We start from the raw sequence: 27,010 nt of genomic DNA, 5'->3' as shown, positions 1-27,010 counted from the left end.
CAACCCATACGCTAGTAACTCATTTCCATAGCTCGGCTTATACGCTGAAAAATCATACACATAGCACAGCCTGTACGCTGGCAAATCATTTCCATAGCTCGGTCCGTATGCCTGCAAATCATACACATAACTCGGCCCATACGCCGGCAAACATATACAAAAATCTCGGCTTGTACGCTAGTTTTTCATTATAAAAATTCGTATCATATTCACATTCTCAGAAAATAGTATTTCATAACAATTTCTACTCATGCCATACTAAACAGGTTTTTCATATATTTAACATACCATCATTTTCAGCAATATTTTCCAAATATAAATCATATATAAATATATTTATTTCTCTAAAATCAAATGCTATAATATTATACATACTTTCCATAAAAATACTAACTTAGTTTATCCCCTTACCTGAGTCCTAAAAAGCCTCTAAGAAAATTTGTCCCGCACCTACAGGGTTCCCTACTCAACACCCTGGAAATAACATTTCCTACAACTAAAGTTCAGTATTTCTACGTGTACAACACTTTCTACAACTGTCAAATAACCAAATACTGAGTAGAAAGCCTTACCCTGAATTTGGGATGTTTTCCAACTCAGTCCCATCGACGATCTGCTTTGGCAGACTTGCAGAGAACTTTCCCAGGAGTGTCGTGGTGGCTTCAGATCATCGAACCGGTGGAAAAACGGCTGGAGATCTTAGAGAGAAGGAGGAGAAACCGAAGGATGAGAGAGAGGGGTTCTACACAGGAAATGAGCTGCAAATCACGTTTAACCCTATTTATACTGCGGGATTCGTCGACGAGCCATGTCACCTCGTCGATGAGTCCTGTAGAAAGTTCGTTGACGAACCTCAACCCTCGTCGACGAATTTTAGTCTTCCAAAAATCCTCTCTCGATATCTTCTCGTCAACGAAGACGAGATGGAACTTCATTGACGAGATCCTGAAGAACCCGTGTTGACGAAACCCCTGTGTTTGTCGACAAGGCCTTGGAAAATTTCTTAGAATTATCCCATCCAAATTGCAACGTCGTCGACTACCTCCTCTGTTCCTGTTTCCAATTCCCTTTATTTTTATTATTTAAATACCATTATTCTTCAGGTCGTTACACGTATGACGTACAGGATTTCCCTAGTGCTCCTTTGAGCTTGAGATATTTTTAGTAGTACTTCAGACAGATGAAGTTTATGATATATAGAAAAAAAAATGTTAAGTAAATAGCATGTCATTACAAGGACGAACAGGAGAGAGAGAGAGAGAGAGAGAGAGAGAGAGAGAGAGAGAGAGAGAGAGAGAGAGAGAGAGAGAGAGAGAGAGAGAGAGAGGGTTTGTGCGTGAAAATTCTGCAAAAAATTTGAGTTTAGGCTATTTATAATTTATATACTAGTCTTCGTCGACGAGGCCATGAAGGAAGTTCGTTGACAAACACTCATTCCTCGTCAACGAAATTCAGAACTGAAAAATAGCCTCTTGGTATCACCTCGTCGATGAGACACATGTCCCCATCAACGAGCCCAATAAACCACTTTCCCTCTCTATTATTTAATCATTATAATTTCTTTAGGTCTCTACAGCTATGATTTTCTTTGCACAGTAAAAGAAAAAAAATGGTATGAATTTTGGATCGTTACAAAGTACATGGAGAATAAAAGGTTATTTTGTACCTATAAATAGACTATTAAGGTATTAGCATAACACACCAATATCTTCTCTTCATTCTCATCATATCATCATTCTTTTGAGTTTAAAAAGTTTAACAAGTAAAGAAATATGTTTTTTAGTGAAACTTTGGACTCTTTCGTTTGTACAGAATTGAAGAGAATCATATGATTCAAATCGGACTATTGCATTCTGTGGGAAACAAGTTTTGAGGAGTTCTACTGCACCGATTTGTGGGTTAAACCAAAAACTGCAAATGACTTGAATCTCCTTAAAGAGAACGAGATATTTGTGTCTCAGCCTATTTATGAATCGTATTTATATTTATATTTAAATTTTATTATTTTTATTTTATTAGATTTCCTAGCCGTAAGAAATGTACCCTTCAAGTAACAAAACAAAGAGAGGGGCCAAAGTATACTATAGGTATGGAAGGAATGGGGTAGGCAAGGAAAGTGAACGTACAGCTTGATGTGGGAGACACTGCAGGCAGTGACAGGATACAACCACAATGGCTAATTAGTATATTGTGCCAAATAAAGAGACTACCGTAGACCATCGTCCCCAATCCATGCATCCCCATAGACCCTATATAGCCCAAAAAGCCAATTAATAGGTCCCAACTCATTACCCCTGGTGGAGCAGCACCCTCTCTCCCACATCACCACCCCACTGCTTGCTTTCTGAACCCACAAATAGCTTTAAAAGTTGACGGTATCAAGTGGTGAATGTGAATGTGAATGTGAATGGGAATGTGAATGAGAGAGAAAAATAAAAGAGGGGGGGGGGGGGGGAGCTAAGCTAAAGTTGGGTGACGGCAGCGCAGTGCGTGCAGAGTGGGTGGTGGATGGTGGTGGCGGTGCGGTGGAGGTGGTGGTGGTGGTGATGGGATGGAGTGGGTGACAAACCCACGTGAGTGACCACCACCGTCGGTGGAGATTGACACACATGCATATGGCTCAATTGCTTGGCTTCATATCAACGCTAACTGCCAAAACTCCCCACCCCCCAAAAAAATTAAAAAACAACAGAAAGAAGGAAAGAAAAGCCATCAGGCAGCACCAACACCAAATGAACACAAAACCAACATACATGCCCACTCCAAAATTTTAAAGCTATCTAAACCCACCAACAACACAGTTTAAATTTATTACCCCTATTGCCTACATTCACTCATTTCACTCTTGACATTCTTCTCACCATTCTTTGGTTCCCCACTAGCTATCCTCTCTCCCTCTCTCTCTCTCTCTCTCTAATGCTAGTGGTTCCTCCTTCTCTCTCTCCTCCCACTAATGGTTCCATTTCTCTCTCTCTCACACTCACTCTTTCATTGTGTTGGCTTTAACATGTTAGCAGCTAAAAACAGGTAAAAAGTTTTAAGCATGGGGAGAGATGGAGAAACAATCTAACCAGCGGCAGCAGCAGCAGCAGCAGCAAGCCCAACCCCCATCTCTCCTCCTCCCCAACCCGGCCACCTCCACCGCCGCCGCCGCCGCCAAGCACGAAGACTACTCCTCCCCCAAGAAGCCACCCCTGGGCGGCGGAGGAGGCGGTGACAGGCTGAAGAGAGACGAATGGAGCGAAGGCGCGGTGTCCAGCCTGCTGGAGGCCTACGAAACCAAATGGGTGCTCCGGAACCGAGCCAAGCTCAAAGGGCACGACTGGGAAGACGTCGCCCGCCACGTCTCCTCCCGCTCCAACTCCACCAAATCCCCCAAAACCCAGACCCAATGCAAGAACAAAATTGAGTCCATGAAGAAGCGCTACCGCTCCGAATCCGCCACTGCAGACCCCTCCTCCTGGCCCCTCTTCCCCCGCCTCGACCTCTTGCTCCGCGGAACCGCTCCTCCTCTTATTCCCACTCTTCCTCCGCCTCCTGCTCCGCCCCTTGCGGAGCCATCCCCTGCAGCTCCGCCTCCGGTTACTGCCGTTAACCCCCCTTTGGTCTTGCTCGAACCATCGCCGCAGCCACCACCTGCGGTGCCGCCTCCGCCTCCGCCGCCGCCGCCGCATGGGACCGCGCAAAACTCGCATGAGTCCGCCGGCGGTGATCGAGTGGTACTCAAGGTAATTAGCTGAGATTAATTGTCGTTTTTGTTGACCAGTCCCATTTCATTACTTAGGAATTGAAGAGTAAATTGTTCTAAAGTTTCAGGGTTTATACAGTGAAACTGTTTCTATGATGAATTCAAGATTGGAGTAACTATACATATAAAATTTGATCTTTGATATAGGAAGATGGAGAGGGAACCAAGGTATCGATTCATGCATCGGAACAAAAAATTCCCATGGACACCGATAGTAGCACTCCAGCCTTGTACTGCAGCGACGTGCCGGAGAAGACGAAGGCGCAAAAGATGAAGACGAGAATGGAGAAGAAGCGGCGGAGGAGCAGGCCAGAAGAGGATAGTAGTTCGTGGGAGATCGCGGAGAGCATCCGGTGGCTAGCCGAGGTGGTGGTGAGGTCGGAGCAAGCCAGGATGGACACCATGCGGGAGTTGGAGAGGATGAGAATTGAAGCCGAGGCCAAGAGAGCAGAGATGGATCTGAAGAGAACAGAGATTATTGCCAATACCCAGTTGGAGATTGCCAGGCTCTTTGCTGCTGGTGCTGGGAAGAGTGTTGATTCCTCACTCAGAATTGGAAGAAACTGATGGTCGACGATGAGAAAAATCAAAGTCGCATATATTTAAAACAAGCAAAATGGGCTAATTGGTTAAAAGACTTCTGCCCTATATATTGTTGGGAAATTGAAATAACGTTGTATCTACCTCATTGTAATGTTCTTCTCTTTCACAGAGAGAGCAGTGTTCACAATTAATCTTATTACCACTTCTCTTAATTTGTTCAACTAGTTTATCGGGTTTGGTTACACAAAGAGAAATAACCCATATTTAATTTCACATTCTTTTTACTCTTTTATAGAAAGTGAAATCTGTAACATATGAAATCTCAAGTTTTGATAATTAAAATGTCATGTACAAGACATTTTCTAGTAGTATTGTAATAACAAGAACGCCTGCCTAGCCCACTACTAGCTATGGCTAATGCATAAAATTTTGGACTATGAGTTTCAAAAGAAAATTCATCTAATGGTACTACACATATAGGGATTGACCACTAAGGCCGCAAATTTTCTTTTCGCAACATTTGCATCTTTTCAATTGCTTGAATTAATATAATACTATGCCACACGTATATGAATCTTGTACACACACTTTTTTATGTTGAGGATCGAGACACTAGAGGTGGATTAATTTTGTAAAATAAAGTAAAGAATGTAATGGCTTCTGTAGACATGTGATAGTTTATAAAGATAATGTTCGTACAAGTTTGAAGTAAATGACTACAATAAAGTGAGAATAATGACAACAATAAAGTGGGAATAATTATCTGTCCGTCGTAATAGTTTGAGAAATGTTAACTTTTACTTTATATTTTTTTAAAATAGCCCTATCTTTTTTTTCTTTTTTCTTTTTTTGAGAAATTGTTATATTTTTATATAATTTGAAAGTTCATTAATTACTATCTTGCTTATTTCATTCAACAAATCTAGCCTAAGAATTTTAGTGATTCATGTCATGTGTCTAAATAATTAAGATTCCAATTTCATGTATGCTCCAATATGTATGGTAAATCAACTAAAATATCAAATAACCAAGTATAGAAGAAGAAATGTACGCGAGAATTATATTTTGAGGACTAAAGCAAGATTCAATAAAGAAATGTCACTTCCAGTGATCTTAAATAACTTCTAAGGTTTTTTTGTTTGAGGTGTATTATAAATTAAATATTTGTCATAAAATTAAATAAAAATTCGAAGAAATATTCATGATGATTTTTTTTTTTTTCTAAATATTTCAAGAAAGTTATAAGAGAATAAAATTGAAAAGAAAAGAAAATTATTAGAATGCACCTTGCCTCAATTTAAGGATACCGGTCTAACTTGGTTGAGGAAGTATTAATTTGTAGACCTTCAAGTTTTTTTTTAGAGAGAGAGAGATCTAAATTTTAATATTTTTTTTTAATTGATGGACTTATTAACTCAAAATCTAATTCATGTGTTGGTTAAAACGATGATGATTAATGACTAGCATTAAATATTAGAGATTAGATTAAATAAGAAAATGAAGAAACTCATATGAAGATTTTATAAAAAAAAAATAATTTTGAATAAACTTACCGGAGGTTTAGGTTGAAAATGCAAAGAAGTTGTTAGAACACACAATTTAATTTAAGTTCTCACTAGCATGCTTAGTAGTATTAGGGTTAGTACTAGGATTGAACTAAGTGTTTATAAAAAATTAACTTGCTAATAAATATCATTAATTACTTATCTTTGATGATTTTTATTTGTTAGAGAACTCATCCTCAAAACCTAAGTATTAAGGAGAGAGAGTTAAGAGAATCTTATACTGGTTTTGGAACTATTCACAGAGACGATGTGAGACTGGACGGACATTAATACTCCTCCTCGAGCCCATGGGAGAAAGGAGGCGATGAGAGCCCATAGGGGGAAATGAGGCGAGGAGAAGTCCAACCCACGAAGGAACTAAGCAGCCCAAGGTCCAGTTCTGATATCATGTTAAATTTTGAATGAAGGCATCTTTCTCTATTGATTATCGAATATTATAAGGGTATATGTATAACATGAGAGAATTGAAAAATTGGAACGTTTATTTTTCTAAGATGGAAAGTATATATTTCCCTCAAGTAAGAAGTTATATCATGAATTAAATGATGACTTGTATGGGAAACTATTGGGGATGTGGCTCATATTCAGAGTGGATCACATGTACTAGAGAGAGCTACGTGAAGTAAGGACAATTGCATTAGAGGATACTATAGATTCGAGGACAAACTGATTGGGCCCTAACGTTGAAGGTTTCAGGCAGTATGCAAAAGACATTTTTCTTAGCACCAAATCGTCAATGGTTACCGTCAGCACATATTACGTGATTTCAAATCAAGGCCTTGTAGATTGGGCTAAAACAAAGGGATTTCCTCCAAGGATTGACAAAAATGTAGTTTAGATATACTATAACACATATGTGCGTATTGGGTTCATACTTAAATAATACTATAACCCAAAGATTGTAGCTTTGACATTGTTCACAGTGAAAACCAAAGTGCTGCTCCCGTGGACATAGGCTATTTCCAAATCACGTAAATCTTGTGCATTCTAGTTGTGTTTTTTATTTTTCTTATTATTGTTCAATTGCTTCTTGAGTATATTTCATCATCCAGTGATTACATTAGTGGTTGTTTATTATTTCATGTTTGATTGTGTGTGCTTCCACTGCACGAGTTCAAGTTGAACGAACAACAAAAAATGGTATCAGAGTTATTGGTTCTACAATGGTTGGGGTTTCTTTGATTAAATTCGATGTGAACAAGTTTAAAAAAATTGGTAATTTTGGGCTATGGCAATGATGGGTGAAAGATCTACTGGTGCAACAAGGGATGGTTAAGGCTTTGTACAGAAAGAAGTTGGATGACATGAATGATACAAGTTGGAAGGAGCTTGAAGCCAAAGTGATTTCCATGATCCAACATTGTCTGGCCAATGACGTTATGTATAACATCATAAATGAGGAATCGCTGGTTGAGATTTGGTTGAAACTTGAAAGTTGGTACATATCCAAATCACTTACAAACAAACTGTATCTTAAGCAAAAGCTTTATTGGCTTTAGATGGCGGAGGGTTCAGATCTTAATCAGAACTGTTGGCATTTTAGGTCAAATCTCTATTTTGATGTTGAAAAACACAAGTGTTTCATTTGTGTGCCTAGCATTTTGAACAAGTTCACTATTCGGAATGCACACACAAAATAGAAAGATGGAAGCCAGAAAGGATTTAAAGCTCACATTATCCTAACTGTTTCATGAAGATTTGAAGAGTAAAAGAAGAAGAAGACATTTATTGTAATTGTATTGCGTTTAATTTTTATATCTTTGGTCTGTAATAATGCATGCATCTACATGATATAAATTGATTGTTCAAATGACCATAGGTTGACCATAGGACTCCTAACATTTTACAAAAATTTTTTTTTCTAAAAAGACTAAAATCATACAAAATTTTTGGAATAACTTTAGGATCAAATTTGCGCTTACAAAGACTTCAGTCGACTGAAGTTGGATTTTTGTTAGAATTTTTAAGTTAAGAATTAAATTATGAGTTCAATTTAAATCTTGACTAGATTTTTTAAACAATAACTTGCGATGAAAAATTAACATTGTGTTGTTTAAAATAATGTGGGCCTTCAATGTAAAAAATGAAAAAGTGGTGTGTGCAAATTCTTTTGTAGTACAAGAAAGAAGATACAATTTCAGTCTTAATTATGCGGGTGGGCTTAGTGACGAAAGTCCCAATCTCGCAAGGATTGGATTTCGGGGCCAATCCAATTCCAGCCCGGGAGAGGAAATCTTCTGTGTGATTCTCTGCGTATGGCTGTTCTGCAAACCACCCTGCTCCGTCATGGCATCGCCAGCTTCATCCCCATCTCTGCGCTTCATAACCCATCAGTGTCACCTCTGCCGAGCCACCCTCACAACCCTTTGAAGAAAACCCAGCAACCCTTCAACTCACCCTTCGCCACCAACCCTCCATTTTCACTCTCCACGCAGCCCAGAAGGTTGCTGTGCAGACCCCACTCCGGCAAGTATCTCGCCGACGATTATCTTGTGGTACGCTCTCAAAAACGCCTCCGCGTATTTGCATTTGAAATATAAATAATGTTCTAACTTGAAATGCTTGTGTGTTCGTTTGTTGGTTTAATTCGGCAGAAGAAGTACTCAGCAAAGGAGATTCAATTGCTTGTAAAGGGGGAGAGAAAGCTACCCCTTTTAATTGATTTCTTTGCGGCGTGGTGCGGCCCCTGCATTTTGATGGCTCAAGAACTCGAAATGGTATAATCAGTTTCGGGGTATAACCATCTTAATGCTTGCTATGTGTGTTGGTTTCAGTTTTCGGTACCCATATGCATGTTTTGATTGAAATTTTAGAACATAAATGGGAAAGTTGCATAGTGTGTAGTTCTCAATTTGACACTAAATTCTGTGCTTGATGCTGAATATCTCATGTTTTCAAGGTAACTGGGGAATAGGGAAATAGGATATTCCATTTTTGGGTTCTACTCACCCTTCTGTGAGAGAAAGGTGTCTTGAAGGTGATGAGTTTTAATTGTAAAGATGGCCTTATGGTTAAAATCTGGCTGCGAGATATCCTTGCCTGGAGTTAGTAAAGGGTGTGGCAACCAACATTTACCTCGTTGAAACTCTGTTTAATTGCTTTGTTGTGGAGCATGACTAACATAGAATGAATGTCAAGGCTGGGGGTATGCAGTTCACAAGTGTTCTAAAAATTTCATTTTGTGATATAGTCATTCCTCAGGAGCTTCATCTTTGAGATGAACTTCAAAAGTTCTTTCCAGCTTCAATCAACAAATATTGGCTGCTTTTCCATCACACATTCCTGACATCATGATATTGCATGTGCTTTTCAAAAATAGACCATGATCATGATGAGGACATTGAAACATCTTAGACAATATCTTATAGGAAAAAAAAAAAATCTTTGCCAATGTAAGTATTTGGACTTTACAAGGACTTGAGTTGTTGGTGCGTGTGTGTATCTTGGTGTTAGATTTGTCTAACCTCCAAAAATTAGGCCACCGAATGGTCGATTGCAATGAAGTTTTTATAAATCTAGTATCTCCTATGTAAAATGTTTATTTTGATAGATTTGTGAAGTATAGTAATCATGGTTTTAAATAAAGGCCGCGACCGTTACCTAATGCCGTTACGTAATGGTTTTTTAGGTTGCCGATACCGTTACACACTGGGAAATCAGTGTGAAGAAAAATCACGGCCGTAGTGGTCGTTACTGACCGTGACCGTTACGTAAAGGTCGCTACGGCCGTTACGTAACCATTACAAGACTGTTACACAAAAAAATTTATTTTATTTTTTACTTTTTCTTCTCACTTTTTTACTCTCTTTCAAAATCATTCTCAATATACCATGTGGCGAGAGGGGAAAAGATTATAAAGAGGATGACAATGATACAAAATTTACTATTTCTTTAAATACTCACAATAGATGCATTAATTAACAATTTGAAAATACTAGTAAGGAAAATATTTTATTTTGATAATATTAGTAATGTGATATTTATGTTCTATATTTTTCAACTTCAATCATTTTTCTTTTCTAGCTATTTTATATTTGTATTATTTGTATGTCTTATGTGTCTAATAGATTAATGGAGTGTATAATGTATTTTGTTTTATTAATTAATTTAGCACACATAAGAATTTATCACAAATAAGAACAATGAGAAGTATAAATGCACACACACACGTAATTTTTCTATTAATGGTGGTTTAAAACAAATGTAAACTTGTTGCCATTACCAAAGAACTTAGTTACTCGAACTAAATGATCCAAAATACACTAAAACTCTTTCTAAGAAGGGCTAAAAGTTTAAAACGTGCAAGTATGCTAATATGTACAAGGTTGTGCGTGCTTCAAAAAAATTCACGGCCGGTACACCCACTTCCCGTTATGTAACATCCGCTACTCCCGCTTTCCGTTACACTCATTACCGTTACGTTACGCTACCCACAATTGCAATTTAAAACCATGATAGTAATATATTATGAAAGTATCATGAGATTCCTAACAGAATCTTAGTGAACCAGAAACTTTCCCACCTTTTCCTATAATTAGTTGACATCACTGTTAGGTGCAGATATGATGGTAGATCTATTCAATGTTTGATGTCTTTGATGCATATCCTATGCCCATATCCTTGTTGCACTCTCCTTTAATGGGTTTCTGCTACATTGTTAGAAGTACAACTGTGTGCGTAAGTTGTAACACGACACTTACATAATCATATTATGCTTGCATTGCATTCTTCCTTGATTTCTGCTTTGCCATCCATATCAAGTTGATAGAGGTGAGACTTTTTTATCACTTGAGGTTTGGGAGAGCATAATGCTTATGGATAAGAAGCAGGTAATGATAAATTTTTGCCCCTTCCATTCTTTGTTGTCATCTTACAAAAAGTAGTGGAAGCTCTGCTCAGTAATTAAAGAAAAGAAGAAGTATGGGGTGCGTTATCTTTAGTAAAATTGTATGAGAGTTTTGGGTAGGATGGTGTTGATATTTAAGTCTATCCTAAGATGAAATGATCTTGAGTTGTGAAATCAACACAAAAGGTTTGGAACACATTGTTCTCTTATTTTGGTGAGGCATTGGTGGCCCTGCAAAATGTGTATGATTTTTGGTTGATGAGATTTTGGGGCTTTGAAAAGAGTAGAACTGGGAGGGGTTTATGGACTTCCTGTTATGAATTTGTTTTGTTTTGAATTTGTCAAACTTGTCTTTCACGTGGTTCCTTGGATGTAGGATGAGTAGACCTAGTCTTTAAGCATGCTATTTGTTTGCTTTTAGTGTTGTAGATCATGGGTTAGTGGTCAAAATTTGTTGCTATTTTTCAGTTTTTTTCCGTTGATGTATTGCCTATTTAAAGGGCTATTGGTTAATTGAATAATATAGAAGAAAAGCTTTCTTCTCCTCCTATTTCAAACAGTGGTATTAGAGCCGACGGTTTGTAAGTTTTGGCGAGCGACGTTACAGAAAAAGTTGAGGTGTGAAGCTAATTTCTTGATGTGGTAACAATTGGAGGACCAAATGTATGATTGAGGCCAATAAGGATTATCTAGGTTTGGAAGATGGATCCAAATAGGGTCAAGATGTGGGAGGTAGAATTGGTTCGGAGGCACATGGAATGCAATCTGAGGCACGTAAGGCATGATGGTAAGGCCCCCTTAAGCAACTACTGGAGAATTAGACTTACGAATAAGGGAGACGGTTTCCATTTAAGGGGGAGCAATTGGAACTCACAAGCGAGGGAGAGATAAAAATGGGGGAGAAGAAAACTTTTCAACTATATTATTCAATTAACCAATAGCCCTTTAAATAGGCAATACATCATTAAAAAAAAAAACTGAAAAATAGTACAACTTTTGACCACTAACCCATGATCTGCAACACTAAAAACAAACTAATAACAAGCCTAAAGACTAGGTCTACTCATCCTACATCTAAGGACCCACATGAAAGACAAGTTTGACAAATTCAAAACAAAACAAATTCATAAAACCCCCCCCCCCCACCCTTTAAACGGACGCTTCAAACATTCAGTTTAATACACAATTCAGAAAAAAAAAAACAGCTTCGAAGTCCCTAAAAAATCCAGCATACAAACACCCAACAATTCTCTTAACTTTAGAAACGAAGGCAATTTGAGAGACTACGATCCAGTAACTTTCACAAAGCCTCTCAAATTGCCTTTGTTTATGAAGTTAAGAGAATTGTTGGGTGTTTGTATGCTGGACTTTTTAGGGACTTCGAAGCTGCTCTTCTTTTTAGTTGTGTATTAAACTGAATGTTTGAAGACGTCAGTTTAGGGTGGGGGGGGGGTGTAATGAATTTGTTTTGTTTTGAATTTGTCAAACTTGTCTTTCACGTGGGTCCTTAGATGTAGGATGAGTAGACCTAGTCTTTAGGCACGTTATTAGTTTGTTTTAGTGTTGCAGATCATGGGTTAGTGGTCAAAAGTTGTTGCTATTTTTCAGTTTTTTTCAGTTGATGTATTGCCTATTTAAAGGGCTATTGGTTAATTGAATAATATAGAAGAAAAACTTTCTTCTCCTCCTATTTCAAACAGTGGTATTAGAACCGACGATTTGTAACTTTGGGTGAGCGACATTACTGAAAAAGTCAAGGCGTGAAGCTAATTCTCTTGGCGTGGTAACAGTTGGAGGACCAAGTGTATGACCGAGGCCAATAAGATGGATCCGAATAGGGTCTAGATGTGGGAGGTAGAATTGGTTTGGAGGCACATGGAATGCAATCCGAGGCACGTAAGGTATGGTGGTAAGGCCCGCTTGAGCAACTATTGGAGAATTGGGCTTACAAATAAGGGAGACGGTTTCCATTTAAGGGAGAGCAGTTGGAACTCACAAGTGAGGGAGAGATAAAAATGGAGGAGAAGAAGATTTTCTACTATATTATTCAATTAACCAATAGCCCTTTAAATAGGCAATACATCAATGAAAAAAAACTGAAAAATAGCAACAACTTTTGACCACTAACCCATGATCTGCAAGACTAAAAACAAACTAATGACATGCCTAAAGACTAGGTCTGCTCATCATACATCTAATGACCCACGTGAAAGACAAGTTTGACAAATTCAAAACAAAACAAATTCATAACACCCCCCCTAAACTGACGTCTTCAAACATTCAATTTAATACACAATTCAAAAAAAAGAGAAAAAAAAAAAAAAGAAGCTCCGAAGTCAATAAAAAATCCAGCATACAAACACCCAACAATTCTCTTAACTTCATAAACGAAGGCAATTTGAGAGGCTTTGTGAATATATCTGCAAGTTGATCTTCACTCCTATAGTAGATGAGTTCAATTGTTCTAGCTTTTGTGAGATCTCTTAGGAAATGAAACTTCACATCTATGTGCTTACTTCTCCCATGTAAAACTGGATTTTTGGAGAGTTTGATTGCTGAATTGTTGCCACAAAAAATTGCAGTAGCACTTGTCTCTTGAAATGAAGTTCTTCAAGAATTCTCTTCAGCCATATGGCTTGACATGTACATGAAGTTGCAGCAACAAACTTAGCTTCAGTGGTTGATAGAGTGACGATTGATTGTTTCTTGGATGACCATGAAACAGCCCCTGAACCAAGGACAAAAACATAGCTTGAAGTACTTTTTCTATCATCTTGATCCCCTGCATAATTGCTGTCAATAAAACCAATCAAGTTTGATTTCTCTCCCTTCTTGTAGAACGGCCCAAATTCCTTAGTACCTTCCAAGTATCGAAGTATTCTCTTGGCAGCTAGCAGATGCATCTCTGTCGGATTTTCCATGATGCTAATGAGACTCACTTAATACATCATATCTGGCCTTGTTACTGTCAAATACATTAAGTTTCCCACAATCTGCTTGTAAAGAGTGTCATCAACCTTCTTTCCTTCATGATCTTTATTTAGCTTCAAACCAAACTTAGTTAGTGTATTCACCGAATTGCAATTTTTCATCTGCAATCATCTAAAGTTTCTCGCACACACTTCTTTTGAGAAATAAAAATTCCAGTAGTTGATTGAACAACTTCAATGCCAAGAAAATAATGCAGCATTCCAAGATCAGACATATCAAATTCAATCATCATGGACTTTTTTAAACTTTTCAAACTTGGCCTTGTCATTTCCAGTGTAAATTAAAACATCTACATATAAGCATACAAAAAGCATCTTTCCTACTCCAATTTTAATAAATAGAGTATGCTCATATGGACATCTTCTAAAACCTTCCTTCAAAAAATAAGCTTCTATACGGCTGTACCAAGCTCTTGGAGCTTGTTTAAGCCCATGTAGAGCTTTTTTCAACTTATACACCTTATGCTCATTACCTAGCTTCACATAACCAAGAGGTTGATCAACAAATACCCGTTCTTGTGAATCTCCTTCTAGAAATGCTGATTTCACATCCAACTGGAAAATAGGCCACGAGTTTTGAGCTGTCAATGCAATCACCAATCTGATTGTGTCATGCCTTGCAATCGAAGCAAAGACTTCTTTGTAATCAGTACCAAATTTTTGCTTATAGCCCTTGGCCACCAAACGCGCCTTGTACTTGTCAACTTCACCGATCTCCTTCAACTTTGTCTTGTAAATCTTTTGCCCTTTTGGAAGCTTTGTTAACTCCCAAGTGTTGTTTCTCTCAATGACCTCAATTTCAGCATCTGTAGCTTTCCGCCACTTTGATTCTTTGATAGTCTCATTGAAAGTTACTAGGTCACAGTCTGAAAATTGGGCAAAATGAGTAAGTGGATCCTTATAATGATCAATTCCTGTTACCTTATAGTCTTGCATCCCTGCTGGCCTCCATCTAACACGTTGAGGGTGTGAGGGTGCTATAGCATCATCCTGCTCATTATGTTCCGCTGCTGCTTGTGAAGTTGCAATTGCTGTAGAAACTTCATTTTGAGGATCTTCAAGAGTAGAAACTGCTGGAGCTTGTTGTTGATGAGGCTGTTGTGTTTCTTCTTCATTTACACTATCAAAGTTTGCTGGTATTGTCTGTCCAATGCCACTGCTGCTCCAAGACTAGATTCTATCTTCATCAAATACAACATCATGGCTAATGACAATTTTCTTGGTGATAGGATTGTACATTTTGTACGATTTTGATTGATCACTGACACCAAGAAAAATGCATTTTTCTCCTTTGTCATCCAACTTTCTTCTCTTTCATCCGGAATGTGGGAATAAGCAATACACCCAAAAATTTTGAAATAATCTACCACCGGTCTTTGTCCAATCCATGCTTCCTCTGGTGTCATATTTTGAACAGTGAGAATGGGGCTTTTGTTCAATATACGAATGCTCCAATTAATTGCTTTAGGCCAAAAATTTGTTGGAATGCCACTCATTGTCAAAAGACTTCACACCATATTCTAAATAGTGCGATTTTTCCTCTCGCAAACTCCATTTTGTTGAGGCGTGTATGCTTTTGTAAGTTGCCTTTTGATTCCATGGAACTCACAAAAATTTGCAAATTCATGTGAGTTGTATTCTCCACCACGGTCAGTGCGAAGAATTTTTATTGGGCTTCCAACTTCTTTCTCAACAAGCGCTTTAAAGTTTTTAAAGGCCACAAAAGCTTCATATTTTTCCTACAAAAAATATGCCTAAGTTTTCCGACTATAATCATCAATGAAGGTAATTATATATCTTTTTTTACCTCCATTAGAAGGTGGATTTATTGGTCCACAAAGGTCGGAATGCACCATCTTCAATGCTTTCTTTGCTCTCCATGATTTCCCTTTCGAAAAAGGATCATGATTTTGTTTGCTAACAACATATTCTTCACAAACTTGAGAAGGACTTGAGAATTTATTTAGGAAGGCCAGTCACCATATTTTTTTTTGTTGCAGCGTCTATAATCCACCAAAATTTAGATGTCTGTAGCGAAAGTGCCATAACCAAGCTTCCTCCTTCAATCTTGCAGAGAAGCATGAATTTGTAGTGTTGTGGAGATACATTGGAAACATTCGGTTGGCTGTCATGTTGACTTGAGCAATTAAGCCCAATTTCGCATCTTCAATTCTACAAACTCTGTCTTTGATAGAGATTTCATACCCCTTTTGTTGAAGCTGACCAACACTAAGTAAATTTGTTCTCAAATCTGGAATAAAAAGAACATTAGAGATTGTCTGAACAGAGTTTCCCTTGGTTTGGATAGTTACCTTCCCTGTCCCCATAATGAAGACTCTAGAATTGTCAACAAACTTCACACTATCACGAAAGGATTCATCCAAATCAGAGAATGCAGATTTATCTCGACACATATTATTGCTGCAGCCTGTGTCCAAGTACCACAAATTGTTGTGGGTTTCCTCCTTGGCAAGACAAACCATCAATAAAGACACTTCTTTTTCCTTCTCTGCAAAATTAGATTTTTCTTCACGATTTTTATTTAAGTCCGTACGACACTCAGAACGATAGAGGCCATACCTATGACATCTGAATCACTCAATATTGTACTTGTCTCCTGACTTTGACCTGTTGGTAGTTGAGTGGTGGCCTCCTTGACCTCTTCATCCCCCTTGAGAATCATGGAATTGATTATCTTTAGAGGTCTGGTGCAAGTTTTTGCGATCCTTGTTCACTCATTTTCTACCTCATCCTCTATGTGGTGCAGAAGAATGATTATCAGTTGAGGCCTTCAAAGCTTGCTCCTATTTCTCCTGCTGGTTAATTTTTTGTTCATGAACCAGCAATGAGCCCTATAGTTCATCAATTGAAAGCTCATCAATATCCCTAGATTCCTCTATAGAACAGACAACAAAATTGAATTTTGGTGTCATGGATCGAAGAATCTTCTCAATGATGGTAACATCCTCCGTCTTGTCTCTGTGAATTCGCATCTTGTTTACAATTGCCATTGTTCGAGAAAAGTAATCTGCAACTGTCTCTCATGATTTCATTCGATGCATTTCGAACTCAGATCGAAGTGCCTGAAGCTGCTGCCTTTTTGCCCTTGCTGATACTGCCTGTTTGCCCTTGCTGATCCTTGATACTTCTTCTACATAGAATCCTAAATCTGCTTGGTGGTATCGTGCAAAGAATTGTCTCCAAGATAGAATGATTAATTGCCTGAAAAAGGTAGTTTTTTACCTTCAAATCTTTCAGTTTGAGCTCTCCTAACTCTGTCCTCTGCGCATCCGTCAACACTGTACCGGCTGCTGGTTCTATTACCCCAGAAACAATCACCTGCCAATACTCTTTAGAGCGTATGAAATTCTCCATTAGCATGCTCCAATGGTCATAGTGACCATCAAATCGTGGAATAGATGGTTGCGCAAAGCTTTCAGAGGTCATGACTAAATTGCTACGGCAATATATGGAATTGCTGCTGCTGCACACTCAAATTCTCCTTTTTTTTTTTTTTTTACTCTAGGTGGTTCTGATACCGCTTGTTAGCACCGAAGGAGTCCATAGATGGGTTTGATACACATGGGTGAACACTAACTTGATCCAAAAGTTTAAGACTATTGGGTCTTGGGCCCAACCATGTATATAAGCACCCATCATCCACTCAATTTTTTCAATGTGGGACAAACTCACAAGTGGAATTTTCGACACTTCCGCAGTGTATTTCATTTTTGGACTCTAGGGCTCAAGAGAAACATGAGAATTTGACAGAAAACTTCTTCAATTTTTAATTGGGAGAAAGTTTTCCTTCTTTTTGGACTCTAATCCAGGGCCTTTTGGATCATAGGAATTTAGCTATCGTTTTCAGGAAATACTGTTGTTGATTTTTGGACCAAATACCAGTGATTGGGACATTGGGTAAATTCCTTGCAGTTATTTTCGATATTGAGTGATTTTATTAGTGTCTAAAAAGTTATCAATTTTATGCTTGGCATATGAGACCAGCAAGCACATGAAAAACTTGATGATTCTTTTGTTTGTATGTAGCCCAACAAAGACTTCATTGTGTAGAACCCCACCACCCCACACCCCCCCCCCCCTTCTTCCAGTTAGTTGTTGGCTGAAGTAGAGGCTCATCCAGGTCAGGATGCTGGAAGATCTAGATAACATGCATCTTAATGGAACACCCTAAGTGCATGCTATAGGGCAATATGGTTGGGTTCTTTAAAATAAAAATGGGGTGGGGGAATTAGAGTTGTATGGCAGCCTTAAAAGATATAGGACTCTTTGGGAAAAAGTAATTTATATATTTATTTATTTTTATATTCATGAGGACAAACCTTGACCACATGATGAGGATGTCACACCCAAACCTGAATGTCATAGGTTCAAATCATGGAAAAAACCTCTCTATATATGGAGGTAATTTTACATACATCATGCCAGATCAGATTCACATTATGGCATGGGAGATGGAGCCTTGTCCACTGGATGTTGCATTTTTTTTAATTATTTTTTTTAAGAACCAATGTTCATGTAGTTTACGGTTGACCAATCAAGTGAGTCTTTAACTGTAAAATTCTGTTGCAGTGATTGCCTGTTCACCACTCTATTAGGTTTACATGGTCCAGCCTTATGCTTATGCCCATGTGGAGAGACTAAAAGATTTCACTATGAAACAGAGAGAAAAGATACGAGCAAGAGATTGAACTGAGTCTTTCAAAACCCCAAATCCTCTAATTCGACCAAACCCAAGTGATTTCTTTTTCAAGACTAATATTTATAGTACACACGCTCTCCTCTAAGCAACTTCAAAACAAGCCCTTTTACGTGGGTTCAAAAAGCAGGCAAATGGCTGTGCGATTGACCTCCCACGGAAGGCCAGTTGACTAACCAAAGCATACTCATGGAGTTGAAAAATCTCCAAATTCGAGGCACAAATTCTACATTTATGATGCCATCTAAAGCCTTAAAATAGTTATAATTGTATTTCATATGTACAGCTAACAAAGCCCACAATGCAAGCAATTTAATTTGAATTTATATAGATTTTAATCTCGCAAATAACTTCTAATGCTTGCAACAGCTTGCTGTGGAGTACGAGAATAAGTTGTTGATTGTAAAGGTTGATACAGATGAGGAGTATGAATTTGCACACGACATGCAGGTACTTCACTATCAATTCTTTTTCTTGTCAACTTGTGCTCGTCCTATTGTACTGGAATTTCTTGATAGAGATTTTACATTATTTTTAGATTTTTAGTTTGACACGATGGCAACTAAATCTTTTTCCGTAGAAAATTTATTCCAATGTAAGTTGTCTTGTGAGGAGAAACCTGTCACATTGCAATTTTTATGATTTTCATATCCTAGTGGATAGGTTTCCCAGCCCTTGCGCTTAGTCGCATGAATAAACTTCATGTATGTGATGGCTTATTGTTTGGGGCTGCTGCTGTTTTTAATGTTCAGTTTTTTTCAGCAGAATTTCTGTGGCAACAGTCAACAGAAATAACCATGGGAATTTTTTGGCTTAGATTACTAATAGAATTTAATTCATGGAGTATAATCAGAGGGAAGAAACCTGTTAAAAATTTTCACAGGTTCGAGGGTTGCCAACATTGTTTTTCATCAGTCCAGACTCTAATAAAGATGCAATCCGAACTGAAGGGCTCATCCCTATTCAGATGATGCGGGATATAATCAACAATGACATGTGAAGGAATCTGGGGACGGGGGATGTTGTTACCTATATTGCTGGATGACCTGAGTTGCTGATGGTACAAGCCTCTCCTGATTAACTTGAGGTTTGTTTTATCCTTGTGTAACTTAAGATTCTAACTGAAATTCTGCAGCAGGGTTAAACAATTTTGTAGCACATATGATGTGAATATTTAGGATATGTTGATATGTCCACTGAGAAGCATCTTGCTATTTCAGTTCAATGCATTCAACTATTAAGCTTGGGTACCTAACTTTGCCCCACACACCATTAAGCTGAATGACAACAGAGTCCATGAAGCCTAGTTCATGTAAGCCAAAAGAACATTGTTGTGCTTGGCGTACCAAAACCTGTGGCACCTCATTAAGCTCAGCGCAGCTGAACCCACAGCATTCCATTTCTTGTGCATGTAAGTTTGGCGCACGTTATTAAGCCCTGTGCATGTAAGCTCAACTCACTAGGTTTGGTGGATGTATGCACGTCGGTTGTCATCGTGTCTAGGCCCAATGCATTTACCTGTTGGTGCATCAACTCAGTCACTAAAGCAAAAATGTCGGGGTCAATCTCGAGCTTCTTCATGCGCACAACTAATTAGTGCCCCTTGGCCAGGCATCAGAAAAGTTCTCCAGGGGTTATATTTTTAGCATGACAGTAGGTAATGACAACGTCTATGGAGTGTTGCAACTTGCCCCCATAATGGACCTGGACTACAAACTTCGTTTCTTTTTGGGTTCTCAATGGAATGAATCATGAAAGGAGACTGAGAAGCAAAGCAACAGTAGATTAGGCGATCCCCTGTCAAGTGAAAATCCAGATGGTCTAATTAACTTGCAGTGAGCTTTGTTTGCTCCAAGTTCTACAATAAACTTAACACAAAAATTGGCTTTATGGGGCTGCTTAGTGTTATTTATGTTTTCTGCTATTTGTTTCGTTTCTAAACAGTGAAGAAACGGATCATGACAATGTGCTCGTTGATAGTGATAGTTCTCTATTTCTGTCAGATTTTAGCAAAAATTGTCAAATTTTATGTTTTTTGACCTGTTATAGTGTTTTAATGTCCTGAATTGGCTTTTCCGGATTAAATTATTCATTTTTAATGAAATCAAAATAAAATGACAGATAGATTTAAACTATAATTAGAATAAAATGTCTATAAATCTTCCAAATTTTTGAAAAAAAAAAAAACATAGAAAGTCATTTAAATTTACCATTTTTCAATTGTCGTGTGTAATAGAACTGTTGTTAAAGGACTAAAAAATGAGCTTAAAAATATAATAATGAAATAAAATAATTTTAATTGATTTTTATTTTTTATTATAATATTTTTTTAATTTATAATATTTTTGGATTTTATTTGTATTACCCCCTATTTTTAAATTATTATTTGATTTAAGGGCAAAAGTGAACATGAATTTAATTAGGGTTTTTCTATTTTAAATTTGTAAATATTAACCAGACTTAGTTTTAAATTTTAATTTTTACTTTTGGTTTTTATCTTTTCTTTTTACTTTTATAGTTTTTGACAGGAAGACGAATAGAACTTTATAGATGGAGAGCACTTAGCATAGTTGCATTGCTAATTCTTACAAATCATTTGAAATATATCTAGGGTCAAGATAGAAATTTTGAGGATGAGCTTGAACACTACTCTAGTTTTGCCTCGATTATCAAAGGAGCTTTGTTGACGAACACAATTAGGAATCTTATTCTCAAAATCAACTCGCCGATAACCTAAAAAATTTGATTAAAAAACTTGCAATGAGTTTTGGAAGGTATCATTATTGGAATGCCACTCACATTGTGTTTATGCTTGAATACAACCTTTCAAGTTTAATGAGAATGTGGCTATTTTCGATAAATTCGATCATCGTGTGCACGAACAATCCCTACATAACACACCAAGTGCAAATTAGCTTGGGAAGCTTCGAGTTGCCTTACTCGAACCTCTTTGAAGCTCGAGTCAATGAGGTAGACCGACTTGGGCCGTGTACAGGTACAAGGCTTGGGCTCCTATTGCCACTTTGTTGGGCAGCCTAGACCGAGCAACCTCGGGCATGCTCGGTTTAGCGAGATCAAGCCTATTGGGATGAGTCGACTTATGCCAGTTGTGTCAATCGAATCTCAGAGTCTCACGACAAATGTATATTAGTGAGATCTTTTTGAAACACCTTTTGTCTTACAAAACCATGAGACTAATGGATCAATGTAAACCCATCTCACTAGAGCTACAGAGATCATTACACTTGCATCAATCTTTTTATTCAGAATTTTTCTTTAATATAAATAATGCAAGGCGAATTTAAGAAATTCAAGTTCTTTATTTCTATATTTGTCATTGTATTTCGAAGTTTGAAAACCAAAAGACAAAAAAAAAAATCCAACTTACCTCTCTCTCTCTCTCTTTCTCTCTCTCATGACTTTGACATTGTTAAGAACTACTATTACCAAACATTATTTTAGCTGCCACTAGGGGAAAGAAAAAAGAAAAGGTAACCCCCCTTGAAATAGAAAAATGGGTACCCATCTACATCTGAAAGGGATAGGTTTATAGATGGAAGCTTTGGATTATTTGAATTTTCATTGCATGTGCAATGTGCATGTGAACCTTTATTTTAGGAAATTGTCCAAATGCTTTGATAATGCATATTGCAAGTTGCAAATTCAATACATATCTTGAGAAATATTAGGGGTAGGCATTCTACCATTACAATTTGGCCTACTCAAAACTTGAAAACCAAATTCATTTCCAACCCCAATAAACAATACCCATCAAGCTAGCAACAAAAATTAATTTAAAAACCCACAAATTAATTAGCATTTTTACCATCTTATATTTCAAAGAACTATAATAAACCAAAAATATATGGTACTAAATATATTTTTTCTATCCAAGCACCAACCTCTTGCAAACTTTTCCATCGCAGATTTGTTGGACTAATTTTATTTTTAGATATTTAGGGTGTAGTGTATTTTTTCTTTAGGTTACATTTGGTTGTGCAATATTTATTAAGAGGAATAAAATGGTTATAATAGAAGAATTTGATAGTTTATGTACAAAAATGTTAAGGAATAAACATAAAATTACTATTCTAAAATTTTACAGTGTGAATATTTTTTTTTTAAAAAAAATTATAAGTGACTTTCCAAATTTTACCATAAGTATTTCATGAGCCAAACATGGGCTTAGCGGTTGACATTTGTTGGTTTTTTGTTTATTTCATCATTTTACATATGTAGCTTCATTTGGGGTTATTGTTGAGAGAGCCTCTAAATAGGGGCTTTTTTTTCCGACATGATTTTTATATTTGATTGTATACTTAAGTGTCGCAAAACTTGAAACTAAGGAGGAGAAAGAGGGTTAATTAAGCTAAGGTAATATTTAATCAACCATACAAAATGAAGCGCACAATGAAGTAGGACAGACGTTTTTCTCTTTCTTTATTTGGAATGATGTCTGTACAATTTACTAACTCTATTCTCTTTTTTTTTTTTTTATTGAGAATTTAAACTTTTAATATATTATTTAGGAAAAAAATATTAGGTACACTAGGTGCAAATATTGAGATCAATATAAAATTTTACCATGTGTCTATATTTTAATTAGATTAGATAGTTATAATTATTTTTTGGAAATCATATTAATTTCATGTATACATCTAATGTACTTGACAAATAATTTTATGTAGCAATCCATGTTTTTGCTAGTAATAGAGGGAGGATTGACTACTTGCTTTTATCTTCCTATTTCATTCTCATTTGGAAGTTCCAAAACATTATTAAAGAAAGTTCTAAAAGAAAAATATAATTTAAATTTTCATGCTCAATTATTGAAAAAATATAAAATATACAATAAAAATGAAAAAAAAAATTAATTTTATATTTTACTAAAAATTAATTTTTAAAAATTTTAATCATATTAAAAGAAATCACAAAAGGCAATGGCCTCCCTTTAGGTTTGGTAAAAAGATATGAACTTTCTTTGAAATATCAAAAAACATTTAGAGATCTCTCTTGAAATTTCAAAACTCTCACAGACTTTCCTAGATATTTGATTTTTGAGACACTTATACCTCTAAAATTTCTTATCATTTTGCAAAATATAATGAGAGATTAGTGTCTTTTATGACAAACTTATGGGAGGATTATAAAATTCTTAATACCTCAGGAGAAGCCCCTAGATTTTTTTGAAATCTTAAGTGTAACGCCCTGAACCGGCCAATTGGGGTCCGGGGTGTTATGTGTTCCTTCGACTTATCTCTTATACCACAATCATCATGCACGCAGCAGAATTAATAATACATCCTCAATTAAAATATCAGAGCACTATATTATACAACCAAAAAGGGTATATCCATTCCAGCATATTACATAACCAGAACTATAAAACATAACCAAAATACATATGAGTTTCTATAGCCACTCATGTTATGTTATACTATCAAACCCTGTTTTGGAACTTTCTAAAATCGATCACCAGAGGTCCTGAAAAAGATGGATTGTATATTGGGATGAGACACTTCCCAGTAAGTCAAAATAGAATATTATCAATGTGTGACTATCATGAGTTTAGTGTATGTAAAATATAACTATTTTTTAATAAATAACAACAGCTGTTAATACATTTATAGACTATACTCACACATATATAATTATTTATAAGCGAGAGTTCCTAAGAATTGGGGAGATTACAAGCTCATAACATGTAATGCCCCTTTGTTCTGATACCTTATATAACCTTGCCCATTTAACTTGGGTATAGCTACAACTGATACCTATCAGGGTACTTGTCTTACTTAGCAAGCTCTCGGACGGAGAGTTTACTTCGTCCCAATCACATGTAATGTTACAATATAAAATACATTTAATACTTTACTATAAATAATTTTCACATGCAAATTATAACTCACACCTATATAAATATTATAAACTATAAGCTATTAATACTTTTACAACTATAAGCTGTGTACTGTAAATATTTTGCAACTATACTCTATGAACTGTAACCTCTGGAATACTCTGCTCTATTATACTCTGTTTTCATATGCTCTATTTTCATGTACTTTACTTTATTATACTCTACTTAAATCTACAAATATAAATATAAGAACTCACCCCCTAATGGATAAACGACATGCTTCCCCCCCATGACGAGTTGTGCGGCCCGTAGGCTGGACTTAGCCCTGGTCGGCCTGCCACCAGATTAAGTCAACTATACTATATATCTGCTAGTACGAATGGTCATCCCATAGATGGTCTAAACTCTAGGTGGGAACTCTACACTTCACTTACCCAATCGACTATTCAATACCAACACTCTCTCTCGGAGACGCGTGTTGCACTAAACTCTTCATTACTGTAGTTACGGTACTGAGCATTCTATGGTCCATCAGAGTTCTTAAACCATACTTTACAATTTCATAAAACGTGTAAGAACCCGAACCGTGATAACTAGATTTAAATATTAAGAGTGGGGCAAAATTGGAATTTACCAGGCTTTGTCGACGAAGCCGAGTTCGTCGACGAAGTGCGTGCTTTTCTCATTGACGAAATTCAGAGCCTCATTGACGAGAAAAAGCCGAGAGGTTTGGGAATCAGGAAATATCAGGATTCGTCTATGAGGCCATCCATTCGTCGATGAACTCAGTGAAAGATTCGTCGATGAAGGCTCCATTTCGTCGACGAAATTGGGCAGGGTCAAGGGCTATAAAAGGGAAATTTCATTTCTTCTTCATTAAGCAAACTTAATATCTCTCTCTCTCTCTCTCTCTAAACCCTCCCTACTCTCTCTCTTTAGATTTCTTCGCCGATCATTGATAGAATCGGGAAACGAAAGTTACCACAAGGATCGTGGAAGGATTCTCTACAACTTCTACGGATCGGAATCTCGTTTCGGAGGTTTTCGAGTTTTGGCGAAAAATCGAGGTAAGACTCGGTTTTCAATTCTGATCCGGTAGTTTTATAGGTATCAATCTTGTGAGTATTTTCTGTACTGTTGATTGTAGGTTTTTGGAACTCGGTTCGCTGTTTAGGAGCCTTGGAGTTCGGGATTTGCTTACAGGGTTAAGGTAAGGGGAAACTGTGCTATATTGGTTATTTTTGAAATTGGACTTGGTGGAACTGTTGTCCACGGTCTTGTGTATGTTTTGGTTACTCATTTAGGGGGATCTAACGGGGAAAACTATGGGTTTTTCATTATTGCAGTTTTTGGAAAAAGGGGGCAACGGGCTGAATCCCAGGTTTTGTTGAAAACCGAGTATATATGTGATTTATACTGCGTCATTGGGATGGTCGTGCCTTGACTGTGTATAAATTGTATTTGTTTGGAAAACCATGTTATAGATTACCAAATTAGTGTGGTTTATTTGGTTATATGAGCATGCATGTGTGTGTGATTGCGAAATGGTTGATGGAATCGCAATTCCAAAAGGAGTTCAGGTACTGAGAGTGACCGGCTCTATATCCGAGGGCGTGTGTTTATCGCTTGCCACGTAGGCAAGAGTGACCGGCTCTATATCCAAGGGCGTGAGCCTATTCCGGCAGATCAGGCTGAAGGGTGTGGATCCATCAGTTACCGCTGATACGATGCCATGGGAGTCGAGGACTAGCCATGTGTCGGTAGTGCCGTGTTTCGCGGATGGCTATGGGCCAAAGCTGGATTGTCACGGACCGGCTTTGGGCCGATGTGTGTGACGACACCGGGTTACTTATCATGTGTGTGTATTGTGATGGGGCTGTGTATAAATGACCATCGTATATGTGCGTGAACGCACTGTGTAAATTAGTACTGGATTTGCATTTAATTACGTGTATGTTGCATCATGATAACACTCAAATGCCACACACCGATATAACCTGTGTTCTTCCTTATTGAAAGGTGTCTCACCCCTGCTGTACATACATTTTTACAGGTCCTTCGAGTATCCGGAACTAACGTCCTGGTGTAGGGAGCGTAGTGGCCAATGTACTGCCTTAGCGCTTAGGTAAGTGTTAGGACTGTAGTTTTGTTGAGTTGCCATTTTTGGTTGTATTTGGGGACCCGTTGTACGTTTTGATAGAGCTGTGTTTGGCTCATGTATAGACTCTAGTATGGTACTGCATATGTTGATATAGAAATACTTTTTCTGCTGCGTACATGATTGTGATTGGATATGTCTAGGGTGCCTGGGAACCCCACGGGGTCGGACCCTCATCCTTTGTTCTGTATCTGTGAATGATTTGTATAATACAATGACAGGTTAGATTACATTATCACCTCCAGGTCCCATTTCGGGGTTCAGGGCGTGACAAAACTACCTGTTGTCTGTACGCCACTACAAACAATTACTATACATGCATTCTTTTCAACCATTCCAGAAAATAATATAACACCAACACAGTTCTAGTATACCGTTATATTAAATTATAAACTCATAATTTAATTAAACAATAATACTCTTCCTCATGCCACATGATTTAAGTGTTTCTCATAATTATATAAATTACTGGAAAACTAGTCATTCTATACTCAATATATGTTTTACCGAAAACACATGTTTAATCATCTTCACAATTTATCTAATTCAAAATATGTATTTAAAGGAAAAATGAAGATAACCAACT

At 37.2% G+C, this 27,010-nt stretch overlaps 2 protein-coding genes across 8 annotated transcripts; both read left to right on the top strand.

The window, feature by feature from the left end:
- Positions 1–2,391: 2,391 nt before the first annotated feature.
- On the top strand, positions 2,392–4,512 carry LOC131164086 (trihelix transcription factor ASIL2). Its single transcript, XM_058121047.1, has 2 exons — positions 2,392–3,728; positions 3,896–4,512. The coding sequence occupies exons 1-2, from the start codon at positions 3,054–3,056 to the stop codon at positions 4,313–4,315; spliced, it is 1,095 nt and encodes a 364-aa protein (XP_057977030.1). The 5' UTR covers positions 2,392–3,053; the 3' UTR covers positions 4,316–4,512.
- Positions 4,513–7,941: 3,429 nt separating this feature from the next.
- Positions 7,942–26,542, top strand: LOC131164085 (thioredoxin-like protein CITRX, chloroplastic). Of its 7 annotated transcripts, XR_009139207.1 has the most exons (7): positions 7,994–8,351; positions 8,451–8,573; positions 18,779–18,859; positions 19,293–19,496; positions 25,206–25,333; positions 25,414–25,476; positions 26,320–26,542. XR_009139207.1 is itself a non-coding variant. In XM_058121045.1 (4 exons), the coding sequence occupies exons 1-4, from the start codon at positions 8,112–8,114 to the stop codon at positions 19,407–19,409; spliced, it is 561 nt and encodes a 186-aa protein (XP_057977028.1). In that variant the 5' UTR covers positions 7,942–8,111; the 3' UTR covers positions 19,410–20,450. The 7 variants fall into 7 exon arrangements, 2 of the variants coding, with proteins under 2 accessions (XP_057977028.1, XP_057977029.1); XR_009139205.1 differs by lacking the exons at positions 25,206–25,333; positions 25,414–25,476; XR_009139208.1 differs by lacking the exons at positions 25,206–25,333; positions 25,414–25,476 and having other exon boundaries at positions 19,263–19,496.
- The last annotated feature ends 468 nt before the right edge of the window (positions 26,543–27,010 follow it).

Source organism: Malania oleifera, chromosome 9 (assembly GCF_029873635.1).
Source record: "Malania oleifera isolate guangnan ecotype guangnan chromosome 9, ASM2987363v1, whole genome shotgun sequence".
In the NCBI taxonomy this organism is placed as follows: Eukaryota; Viridiplantae; Streptophyta; class Magnoliopsida; order Santalales; family Ximeniaceae; genus Malania; species Malania oleifera.
The sequence above is the reverse complement of the archived record's forward strand: the minus strand, read 5'-3'. Positions and strand labels throughout refer to the sequence as shown.

What these genes read in the sequence shown, in the direction of transcription:
- LOC131164086 (XM_058121047.1), top strand. Translation starts at nt 3,054, where the DNA reads ATGGAGAAACAATCTAACCAGCGGCAGCAGCAGCAGCAGCAGCAAGCC. An exon ending in GTGATCGAGTGGTACTCAAG is followed by an intron (nt 3,729 to 3,895) that starts GTAATTAGCTGA and finishes TCTTTGATATAG; the next exon opens with GAAGATGGAGAGGGAACCAA.
- LOC131164085 (XM_058121045.1), top strand. Translation starts at nt 8,112, where the DNA reads ATGGCTGTTCTGCAAACCACCCTGCTCCGTCATGGCATCGCCAGCTTC. An exon ending in TCGCCGACGATTATCTTGTG is followed by an intron (nt 8,352 to 8,450) that starts GTACGCTCTCAA and finishes TTAATTCGGCAG; the next exon opens with AAGAAGTACTCAGCAAAGGA. An exon ending in AATTTGCACACGACATGCAG is followed by an intron (nt 18,860 to 19,292) that starts GTACTTCACTAT and finishes AAATTTTCACAG; the next exon opens with GTTCGAGGGTTGCCAACATT.